We start from the raw sequence: 12,079 nt of genomic DNA on the forward strand, positions 1-12,079 counted from the left end.
GAAAGATTTCCTCAAGTGTGTCAGAGGAAGCATGGTCCTGCTAATACACTAACTTTAGGGTTTCAGCCATAGTAACCAAGAGAGATTATATTGTTTTAAATGACTCATTCTGTTTTGTTTTTGCTTACAGCAATTATAGTTAGCTACTATATGTTCCAATTTGGCTTTTTTCTTGCCTATTGCACTGGCTAGAATTAACATCGATCTGAAAGTCATTCAAAAGTAACAGATGAGGGAGGAAACACATCTTAATGTATGCTGTTAGGCCTTACATTAATGAAAATCTAAATAACAGGGTAATGTATTCAACATTATACCAAAATAGTTTTTACGGTGAGACAAAGTAGAATTTATCAAGTATCGCAAGATCTGACATATAAAATCAATCTTCATAACATACCGCATTAATACCAGGAAGAAAAGGAAATATTTAATCATCACAGTAAAAATGGAAAAAGCATTTGGCAAAACTCAGACATCTTTTTATGCTAAAAATATTCCTTTAAGCAGGAACAGAAGGGAACTTCTGCAACCTGATAAAAACCACCGAGGATGAGACCCTAGCTGACACCACTCTCAGTGCTGACAGACTGAAGGCTTTTCCCCTAAAGCCGGGAGGAAAAGGATGTTGATTTCACCACTTGTATTCAACACAGCAGTTACTGCTTGTTGTCTGATGTTTCTGTAGGGATGGGAAATTACAGCCACCTGTTATTTTGCTGACATATCCCAAACTTGTGGAATTTAAAAAATCAGCATGTGTCAAGTAATAATTTTCAGATTTGCATATACACAGATAATGGTAAAGGGAAAAAAGTTGTAGCTGATGTTGATGAATGTCTAGGAACATGAGGCTCTGTAATATACCATATGGCTAATCTAAAATCTTTGCAGCAAAGGTATTAGGTCAGTATTACTTCCTCATTTTATAAATGATAGTGATGTAGAAAGAGTTACTCTTGCCCAAAATAAACGCAGTTAGTAATACGCAGAACACAACAACTAACCAAGGTTAACTTAAAACATTACAGGCTTAAATATTATCCTTTTTATAGTCAGTGTTCCAACAAGTGCTTAAGATAAATTGGGGAGATTAATTATAAAGGTGTGGGTGCTTATAACAGAACTGTGAGAGTTACCTAGGGACAACAAAAGTAGAGCTGCTCTCACCACTACAGCCAGAGATGAGGAGCCCACAACAGATGCAGACAGAAGGCTTCTGGGGGAAGTGTTTGCCTTTACCAGAGAGCCACAGTCAGCCTGAGAACATTCCAGGGAAGGATCCATGGGGATAAACAGGCTGGGGCCTCCCACCCCCTGCAGAGCTTGTCGGAGTTCCTTACTGCTGAACATCCAGGAGACAGCAGACATGGAAGTCAGCCTCCTGTCCTGGATGACAGGCTAGGAGGCAGAAAATGGATGTGTGATGGGAACAGAATAGAGGATACGTGCACAACCATGAATAAATCACTAGATTCTAAAAAAAAAAAAAAAAAGCCTTAAGCTGTGTTTTTACAAACAAAAGGCAAGACAGCAATAGGAAATATCTAATTTTATCTTCAGACCCATGATCAGAAAACCATTAAATCTCTAGACAATTATTTCAAACTGACAAAATGATTTCCTGACGTTGGATTGGAACATTGACAGTTAAAATCTAATAAGCTGTTCATCCATTGTTGTAAGAATAGAAGTAATGCTTTCTGACCACACGTGGCTTCTGATAAGCACACCTATTTTATTTAGAGTGTGATGGTTCTTTATTTATGACTGTTGTTATCATGTATTTTTATTACTTCACTGGAATAGTCATGCTACCTGGTTCTGTTCATAGTTTGGAATTTTAAAATTTGCTGTTAGATTATAACATTCCAAACAATGTTTTGCACATAAGATGATAAACGTTTTTAAGTTGAATATTTAATGATGGAAATGTCATCTACTGATTTATAGTTTCTTTTTTTATGTTTAGGACAAAATTAGAGTAAACATAAATTATGTTACTTCAAAAATCAAAACCCTGAAAAAGAAAATGTGCCTGTTTGAAAAAGCAGGAAGAATAGCAGCATTTAGCTTCTAAAATTGAGCTCACCGAGTTGAGAACATGGCTTGTAGAGTCATACAGTCTTGTGTTTCTGGGTCTGATATGCCAACTAAATAAGCTTTCAAGCTAAGATTTTCTCATATTTAAAATGTAAAGGCACTACTTCCTAGAATTATTATCAACAATAAAATGAAGTAACATATGTAACCTAACTGCACATGAACATTAGTCCATGCCTGGAATTATTATCAATGTTCACAATTCTTCAAGGCCATTTATTACTAGGGATCCAGAGAAAGTACTGATATACAGAATACTGTATGTTTTGCTGGAATGAAATGACGATGGATTAATGCAGCAGTAGTAAAATAATGATTTAACAATATACATAAAATTATATTTTATAGTACTTTATAAAGCATTGTAAGTATTTTATAAAGTATTTAAAATATTTAAATAATATAAATAGATTATAAAACATTCTTACTTAAAAATAATTACACATTAAGATAGGTATGACTCTCTGGAATAGTGTAATTTATTCCGTTAGCTAAAAGACACAGTTCTGTGAAGGAAGGGTGACTGATTTATAACTTACCAATAGCACTACACAGATATTTCTTCAATTCAGTTAACAACAAGTTTGCTCAAGTTTCATCACTAAGATTCGTTTTCATTTAGTGTCAATAACAATTGTTACAATTTGCCCTAGATTTCTGGGGCAAGTATTGTGAGACATTTAGAATAACCTCTGCTGAAATCTCAGGTTTCCTCCGATTACATCCTCCATGACTACATTCACTTATTGTTCAGGGTAGACAGACATGAAGGAAGAAACATGGGCCTGCACTGTGGCAGAGTGGGTGACGCTACTGCCTGGTAAAGGTGGCATCCCATATTAACACTGGTTTGGTTTCTGATTACTCCACTCCCAATCTCCCTGATGAAGTCCTGGGAAAATCGGAAGAAGAAGGTCTTGATGCTTGGGGCTCTGCTGCTCACACAGGAAGCTCCTGGGTTCAGCCTAGCTTGGCTCTGGCTGTTGTGACCAACTGGGGACTGAAACAGCAGACGAAAGACCTCTTTCTCTCTCCCATAAAATTTCCACATATGAGAATAAAACATTTAATCTTTTGGGACCAGCTTATTGTAGTAACATACTGGTTTTCATATTGCCATTAAACTGACTTTGTGAACCAATTCTTTCACTTTGTCTTCTTGCCTTTAGGCATCTCAAGGGCTTTCCCTTGGCTAGAGCCAACTGCTTTTCTTTTTTTTTTTTAAGACTTTATTTTTATTGGAAAGTCAGATTTTTACCGAGAGAAGGAGAGAGAGATCTTTTGTCAACTGGTTCACTCCTCAAGTAGCTGCAATGGCTAAAGCTGAACTGATCTGAAGCCAGTAGCCAGGAGCTTCCTCCTGGTCTCCCACGTGGTGCAGAGCCTTGTGCTGTCCTCGACTGCTCTCTCAGGACATAATCAGGGAACTGGAAGGGAATTGGAGCAGCCAGGATACAAACCAGGGCCCATATGGGATCCTGGTGAGCATGCAAGGTGAGGACTTTAGCTAGCAGGGCCTCCAACCATTTCTTTAGATCCAAGAGCTTAGCTACTTGAGCAGGAGCCTGGCTCCTCTCCACCTTCTGTGCTTTCAGTTCTTAGACAGTGCTGCCATGTTTTGTTACTTCAGCCATCAGCATTATTACCTGCTTGGCCTAGCTGTCTTAACTGTCTCCTCCGCTGCTGGCCTGGAGCATGCTTGGCCTGGCCCCTCCAAAGTGCTGCCTCAAACTTTCAATATGGTTGAATTTCAGTTTTTGGAACAAGAGGCTGACTGTGCCGGAGATTCCATTCCATTTGGAAACACTGCCAGCAGTGAGATGGATGGGTCACAATGGTAATCTATTTCCAGATCTCTTGGGAATCTCCACACTGTCCTCCACAATGGTTGTCCTAGTTTACATTCCTACTAACAGTATTTTAGGGTACCTCATCCCATACATCCTTTCCAGTACTTTAAAAAAATTTTTTTGGGGTGATAACTATTCTAACTGCGGTGAGGTGAAACCTCATTGTGGTTTTAACTGTCCCTGAAAGCTGTTCATCCTAACCAATTTTTCATATGTCTGTTGGCCATCTGAGTTTGATCATTTGAAAATGCCTTTTCATGTCCTTTGCCATTTCTTAACTGGATTGTTTTGCTGTTGCTGAGTTTCTTAAGGTCTTTATAAATCCTGAATATTAATTCTTTATCGGTGGCATAGATGGCAAATATTTTATCCTATTCAGTAAGTTGCCTCTTCACTTTGCTCAAAATTTCCTTTGCAGTGTAGCAGTTTCTTAGTTTGATGTAATCCCATTTGTTTAACTCCATGTTTACTACCTGTATTAAGGTCTTTTCCAAAAAGTCTTTCCTTATAACAGTATCTTCTGAGTTTTCTCCAGTAATTTGATAGTATCAGGTAACAGTTAGATCCTTGATATATTTAGAGTTTTGTTTAAGGTGCACGGTAAGGGTCTTGTTCTTACTTCTGTGCATGCAGAACCAATTACCCAGCACCATTTGTTGAACAGACTGTCCTTGGTCCAGGGATTGACTTGAGCTCATTTGTCAAAGATTAGTTACTTGCGTAGATGGGTGGTTTACTTTTTGGAATTTCTATTCTGTTCCATATGTCTACATGTCTATTTTTGAGCCATCACCAGGCTGTTTTGATTACAACTACGCTGTAATATGTCTGGCAATCTGGTATTGTGATGCTCCTGGCTTTGTTTTTGTTGTTTAATATGTCTTTAGCCATTTGGGGTTTCTTGTGTTTCCATGTGAATTTTAGCATCTTTTTTTCCCCTAGATCTGAGAAGAATATCTTTGCTATTCTGATTGGGATCATGTTGAATCCTTGAAATTGCTTTTGGATGGATGGGCATTCTGTTTGTTTATTTGCCAATCCATGGGTATGGAATATTTTTCCATTTTTGTGCCTTCTATTTCTTTAATGTCTTATAAGTTTCACTGTAGAAATTCTTTGTTCCTTGGTTAATATAACTCAAGGTATTAGATTTCTTAGACATGGAGCTGTGTGTGTATGTGTTGATTTTATATCTGGCAATTTTATCAAGCTCTCTTACGTGTTTCGGTAGTCCTTTAATGGAGTTTGTTCACTCTCCAAAATATAGAATCATGTCATCTGCAAACAGAGATAATTTGATCCAAATTTTCTCTTTTGTTACTAACTTATTTTTTGACCTATTGGCTCTGGTTAAAATTGTATAAATATATGGAATAGCAATAATGAAACTGGAAGTCTTTATCTGGTTCCAGATATTAGTGGAAATTCTTCCAATTTTTCCTTATTCAATATGATTCTGGCTGCACATTTGTCATATATTACCTTGATTCTACTGAGAAATGTTCCTTCTATATCCAAATTGCTTGATTATTTTTTTTTATGAAAGCATATTTCATCAAATGCTTTTTTGGAATTTGTTGAGGTGTTCATATTTTAAGAGAGGAGGAGAGACAGAGAAGATCTTCCATCCGCTGGCTCACTCCCCAAGTGGACACACTGGCCAGAGCTGAGCCGATCTGAAGCCAGGAGCCAGGAACTTCTTCCCAGGTTTCCAACGTTGCTGCAGGGTCCCAAAACTTTGTGTTGTCCTTGACTGATTTCCCAGGCCACAAGCAGGGAGCTGGATGGGAAGCATGGCTGCTAGGATTAGAACCAGCACCGTTACGGGATCCTGGCATGTGCAAGGTGAGGACTTTAGCCACTAGGCTACTGTGCTGGACCCATATTCATAGTTTTTATCCTTCAGTTTCATATTGCAATATTTCTCACAGTTATGGATTTACATATATTGAGCAATCCCTGCATACAAGGGACAAATCCCACTTGGTCTGGGTGAATGATCTTTGGATGTTTTTTTGGATTTGATTAGCTAGTATTTTGTTGAGTACTTTTGCATCTATGTTCACCAGGGATATTGGTCTATAGTTCTCTTGTGTTATTTTTTCTGGTTTTGGAATTGAGGTGACGCTAGACTGAGAGAAGGAGTTTGGGAGGTTTCCCTTCCGTACTTGTTTTGGATGGTTTGAGAACTGGAGATTAGTAATGGCTTAAAGATTCGGAAGAAATCATCAGAGAATCCATCCAGGCCTTGGGTTTTCTTTGTTCAGAGGCTCTTTATTACTGATTCAATCTCTATCTTAATTATGGGTTTTCTATTCTTCTATTTCGAAAACTATTTCGGTTTTCTAGTCTTCATGAGTCAAAATAGGCAGATTATATGTGTCTGGAAAATTTCTGGTTTCTTCTGGATTTATTTATTTTTTTAAAACATTGGCACATAGCTGTTTTTGCAATACCGCCTTATGATTCTTGTTTCTATGTGTTCACTGTAACTTCTACTTAATTATCTTTGACACTATCAAGTTCTCCATTGTTTGTTTACAAATGCAAATGGTGTATCGATCTTTTTTCAAAAATCAGAATTTCATTCCACTGATCTTTTGTATCAATTGTATCAATTTTGTTTATTTTTCCTATAATATCATATCTGTCCTAATTTTAGATTTGATTGGTTGTTTTCATAGGTCATTGATAGGCAGTTAGATTATTTGATCCATATCCAATTTCTCTTTGCATATAACTTCCCCATACATTTAATACTCCATTAGGTGGTGATATCAACAAATGGAACAAAGAAAATAGATAATAACAGCCAGAAAAAATAAACAAACAAATTGAAATCCCACTATTCTTCAGGTATACAAAGGCTGTTAAAAATAATCAGGTCCCAGAATATCCTTTTTTTGGAGAGAGATGTTTCTTGTATGTAGCAAATAAATGAGTCTTTTTAAAAAATCCGTTCAGCCAGTCTGTATCTTTTTAGGAGAGAATTTAGATATTTTACAGTGGACATTATTATTGATAAGCAATGAATTGGCCTTACATTTTCCATAAATATTCCTATTTTTTTGCTTTGGACTTTTACTAGGAGATGTTCTGTCTGTATTTTCTTAATGATGACTCTCTTCCTCTTTTTCTGTGTGTAGTATCTCCTTAAGCATTGATTGTATGGGTGGAGAGGTGATGATACATTTTTCCACTTGTTTGTTCTGGAAGGTATTTATTTCACTTTCATTTACAAATGAGAGCTTTCCCGGCTTCAGTGTTCTGGGTTGACAGTTTTCTCTACTAGAGTCTGTCTTCACTTTCTCCTAGCCTACAGCTTCCAATGAGAAACCAACTGTCAATGTGATAGCAAGTCAGCATTTCTGTCATAAATGTTCTACAATCTTTCCTTGTTTTACTTTTGACAGTGTGACCCTAATGTGTCATACTGAGATTTTCTGATTGTGCCTTTTAGGAGTTCTATGTGTTTTCTGTGTCTAAGTGTTCCTCGCTTTCTTAGAACTAGGGGATTTACATATTATTATTTCACTGAATAGATCTTACATTATTTTCACCTTCAGGAACTCCCAAGATACATATTATGCCATTTGATAATATCCCATAAACCTCAAATATTATTTTCAATTTTTATATTTTCTTTTTCTGAGATATTTTCATTGATTTGTCTTGTTAGCTTGGCTATTTTTCTACCTCACCAAGCCTATTGTGAAAACTTTCTGCTCTATTTTTTTTGGACATATCTTTCATTTCCAATAATTTTTATTTCTGTTTAGTATATCTCCCGGCAAAGTTTTTCATCCATGTCATGTACTGATTTCTTTAACCCATCTATCTGACTCTCATCATTTTTGAGTGATCTTATGTCGATTCTGTTGAAGTCATTTTCAGGCATTTCATCAATGACTTCATCGCACTCTAATATTGAAGAGATGTTATATGACTTTTGGGAAGTCATATTGCCTTTCTTGTCCATATTTCTCTAATTCTATATTTCTATGCATTTGTGGAAACCCTTGTTGGTTTTCTCCTCTGATGGCTTGTCCTTGAACTATGCTTTAGTAGCTCGATGGAGTCCTGCTCCTTCAGGCATGTATCTGCTGCAAGAAGCTGCTATTTCCTGCAGTCTGCAGCTGAGGCAGTTGCCAGTTCCTCCGCCTCTCAGTGCTATGTGCTTGTACTGTCCACCCCACTCTGTGGTATCTCCCTTATTTCTGTAGAAATCCACTGCAAACTTTCCTGACAGCCTACTTCCTCTGCTTTCCTTTGCTTCCCCCAGTGGTCAAAATCGGCATGTCTCTTAATTTGCTTAGTCTTCCATCTCCCGTGGCTATGTTCTATTATTGTCTTATGTTACTCTGCACTTCTAAAAGTTGATTTCCTTCCTGGATTTACCATTAAAATTTTTGAGACTCAAGAAAATTCCAAATCTAATTATACCATATCCATCTTTCATGGCCTACACTTGAACCTCATTACTGTTCTCCATTGAGGAATTCAAAGTCCTTTGCAGTTTCAAACAGCATAGTTAAACAAAGCAAACCAAAACCTGAGGCTGTCATTTGGGTTTTTCTAAGCTTATCTTTGACGCTGATGCCTAGCACTGAGGAGAAAAGGCTGAGTTAAAGCAAAGGCTCATTTGGTTTGTAATCGATTCCTGATGAAATGTACTTTTATTCCATGTATTAAGTAGGCAGCTAAGTAACTCACCATATAAGCAAATACCATTCCAGAGACTCTTACCTCAGCCGTGTGCTTTGCCACACTGCCCACGATGACGATGACCTTCCCTTTGAAGTTCTGGAGCACGGCTGTGTGCGGGCCCTGGGTAAGCTCCCCTTCCGCTGTGAAGGCAGAGCTGAAGGGAATGTTGATGCTCCCTGAAATATGACCCCGAATGAAACTGAAGTACTGTTTAAGGAAAACATAGATTTGAGTGCAAGCTCAAGGGTCTGAGAGAAACTCCCAGAGGAAACTGACTCACAGAAGACAGCGTTAAACACATGGTAATTGTATCCAAATGATATAAAGTACCTCTAAAAAAAGTTAAATTTGAAAATGGAACAGAAAAGAAAAACAACTAGGCAACTACTAGATCCTATATGTAATAGAGCAATAATGAAAAAAAATTAGAATATAAGATTTTGAAAATCTCGAATTGTTTCTTTCATAATGTCAGATTTTTCCATTTCAAATGATCTAATTGTTTAAAAGGAAATATCAAAGGAGTTCCATGAATGAGGTACTTTTAATTATTGATTAGTTTGGCTTGTGCAAACATATTTCATGTCCTTCAAGTAACAAATCAGAACTTTTAGAGCAGGGAATCCCTGACTAGTAAGCCAACAGGAATTTATGCCTCTTAATGGTTGCATATTCATCCGCTAAGTAAATTCAAACATCCTGAAGCCCTGACGACCAGGGACATCCACATAAACACGGTCTCTAAATTCAGGGGTCTTATAGGTTAAAAAGAACATAAAGTAACTTACAAAATAGATAGGATATATCAGCTGAAACTGAACACTCAAATTTCAGTAACCTCAGGTTTTCTGTATTGTTTTAGTAGCTCTGCACGAGTATGGTTTAAACTTCATTTTGAAATTTCAACATAAAAATTGGAATTGAGGGCCCAGGGGCGTGGCCTAGCGGCTAAAGTCCTTGCCTTGAACGCACTGGGATCCCATATGGGCACCGGTTCTAATCCCGGCAGCTCCACTTCCCATCCAGCTCCTAGCTTGTGGCCTGGGAAAGCAGTCGAGGACAGCCCAAAGCCTTGGGATTTTGCACCCGTGTGGGAGACCTGGAAGAAGTTCCTGGATCCTGGCTTTGGACCAGCATAGCATAGGCCATTGCGGCCACTTGGGGAGTAAATCATCGGATGGAACATCTTCCTCTCTCTCTCCTCCTCTCTGTATATCTGACTTTCCAATAAATAAATAAATCTTTAAAACAAATTGGAATTGAAAATATGTACATGAGAACTTATATGCCGCATTTAGAATATAAGAAATACAAACTTCCTAGTCTCCATAGCATTTATAACTAGCAATGTGATCTTATTAAAGTTAGAAAATTCTTCATTTGTATGTTGAATTTGTAATTAAGATTTTATTTTAAATGTAAGTGTGTTTAAAAGTATGAGAGTTATTTACATAGATTGTAGTGAGCAGGGAGTCAAGGCATGCTTGCTAAGGTCTGACGGTGAAAATACAGGAGAAAAGTAGAACCGTTATTTCCTAACGGCTTTTAATTTCAGGAAAAAAATCATAGTGAAAAAACACTTTATACGGAGTGAAAATACATACTTATTTACTGACATTTTGAAAATTATAAGTACAAGTTCAATGCTGGGATGTGAAAAAGTTTTTTCTAGGTCTTGAGGTAGACTAAGTATATAAACTCATTCTATATCTTTGCCTAAATTTCTACTTATAGCCAATAAGTTCAGATGCGGTCAGGAATAGCAACATATATCAGAAAAACAAATTACAACAAAATATCTCAATTTTCAGAAAAACATTCTTGCATTTGGTCATGTATCTCTTAACTTGCCAAATTAGCTATTAATGCTTTTTTAAAAAGTGACAATAGCGGACAATTATGTTTGAGATCTCATAGCAGACAATTCTGGCATACATACAGTGTTAATTTAGCTATTTGAATTAGAAGAATCCTAGAAATGTTTGTTCTTAACATAGACCATTTAAATAAAAGGAAGCAACATTAATAAGGAGGCCTCACTCTTTAAAACCACAAATAGAAAGGATACTCTTCACTGTTCCGGATGTCAACCACCAGGAGTTTTGGCTTTCCAGACTTGGTTTTCTTGGCAGGTGTTTTGAAGTGACCGGTCACCGTGAGCTCGCACAAGTCGATCAGGTCCTCTGCTGAAATCCTGGGTGACACTTCTGATTTTAGATCACTTAACGGGATGGATTCTCTTGACTAAAAAATATATAGATATAGATATGTATATGAACATGATTATTGAGACTATTATACAAAATAAGCCCATTGCCTTATAAAATATCTTTATGCTCTTGATGTCATTCAATATAGCATATGCAAGACACAGAAAGTGTCTCCATTTGTGTAACTGTGTTCCTGGTTATTAAGGTTTAAGTGTAGGAAAGCATTACTTTTTGCTTCACTAAGTTGCTGGACCAAATTTATCAAATTTATGCCAGTACTGAGTATTTTATAAAAGCAGATCCTTTACAGACTTTTCTCTAAGAGTAATTAGCGCTGCTGTGAATCATATTAAACACTGAAACGTTATTAAATGAACTACATGGAAATTCAGTACATCTAATAACAAAGCTCAATCTAATATGTTCATCTGACTTTTATAGATTCACAGAAAAGAAAAAGAATGATGTTTTTGGATAGTTTGTGAAGGAAATAAATTGAGACTGTCAAACTAGTACCTTATGTAGCCTAAGGCTGATTCAGATTGAGTGTTCTTCACAATTTTTCTCAGTTATTGGTTGATGAATGTCAATGAGCACTGTAATATGTCTTAATTTAATATGTATTTATTGAGTTCTGTTAGTCAACTGAGAACTGTCACTATTCATTTAATTGAAAATAAATTATTTTCTTTTGAATCTAATGCTTTCAAGTTATAAAAATAGATTTTTAAACTCATTTTCTCTTAGTTTAACTGTGGGATTCTTGGAATTTTTTATTTAGAACTTCTAGGTAAGAGAAAATAAACCACATGAATCATCTATCAGATATACTTACTTTGAAAAAGAATATTTTGAATTGGAGATTGAGGATAGCTCTTATCTGTCAGGTTTCCTTATGTCCTATAATTTTTAGTTGCAAAGCACTTTTCTTCTCAATGTTTAGATAAAAATGATAATTGCTTTATGGGTTTATGATTTTTAACAATAGGCAATGTCTAATGCCCATTTTTAACAATTAAAGTTAGATATTCTGAAATTAAAAGTACTTCAGAAAGATTAAAGCAGTAAGGGATAAAATCAATACTTGTAGCTCCTTTTTCAATAGATTGCCATCTGAGCAGATATTTTCCACAGCTATCATATAAAATTTTGATATCAGGGACTTTTGATTAGCTCAGTTCAGCTGGTAGTCATTTAGTCATGACTGTG

General features: G+C 36.4%; 1 protein-coding gene across 4 annotated transcripts in view; it reads right to left on the bottom strand.

Moving 5' to 3' along the window:
• TBCK (TBC1 domain containing kinase) overlaps nucleotides 1-12,079 on the bottom strand; it is a 173,593-nt gene that overhangs the window by 20,340 nt on the left and 141,174 nt on the right. For all 4 annotated transcript variants that reach the window (XM_040967204.1, XM_040967202.1, XM_040967201.1 and 1 more), the window contains 2 exons: nucleotides 10,729-10,904; nucleotides 8,700-8,859 (listed from right to left, as the gene is read on the bottom strand). In XM_040967204.1, the coding sequence (XP_040823138.1) occupies nucleotides 8,700-8,859; nucleotides 10,729-10,904 (336 nt within the window). The remainder of the gene's footprint in view (nucleotides 1-8,699; nucleotides 8,860-10,728; nucleotides 10,905-12,079) is intronic.

Source organism: Ochotona curzoniae, unplaced genomic scaffold (assembly GCF_017591425.1).
Source record: "Ochotona curzoniae isolate NIBS_2020 unplaced genomic scaffold, NIBS_Ocur_1.0 scaffold_4506, whole genome shotgun sequence".
Classification (NCBI taxonomy): Eukaryota; Metazoa; Chordata; class Mammalia; order Lagomorpha; family Ochotonidae; genus Ochotona; species Ochotona curzoniae.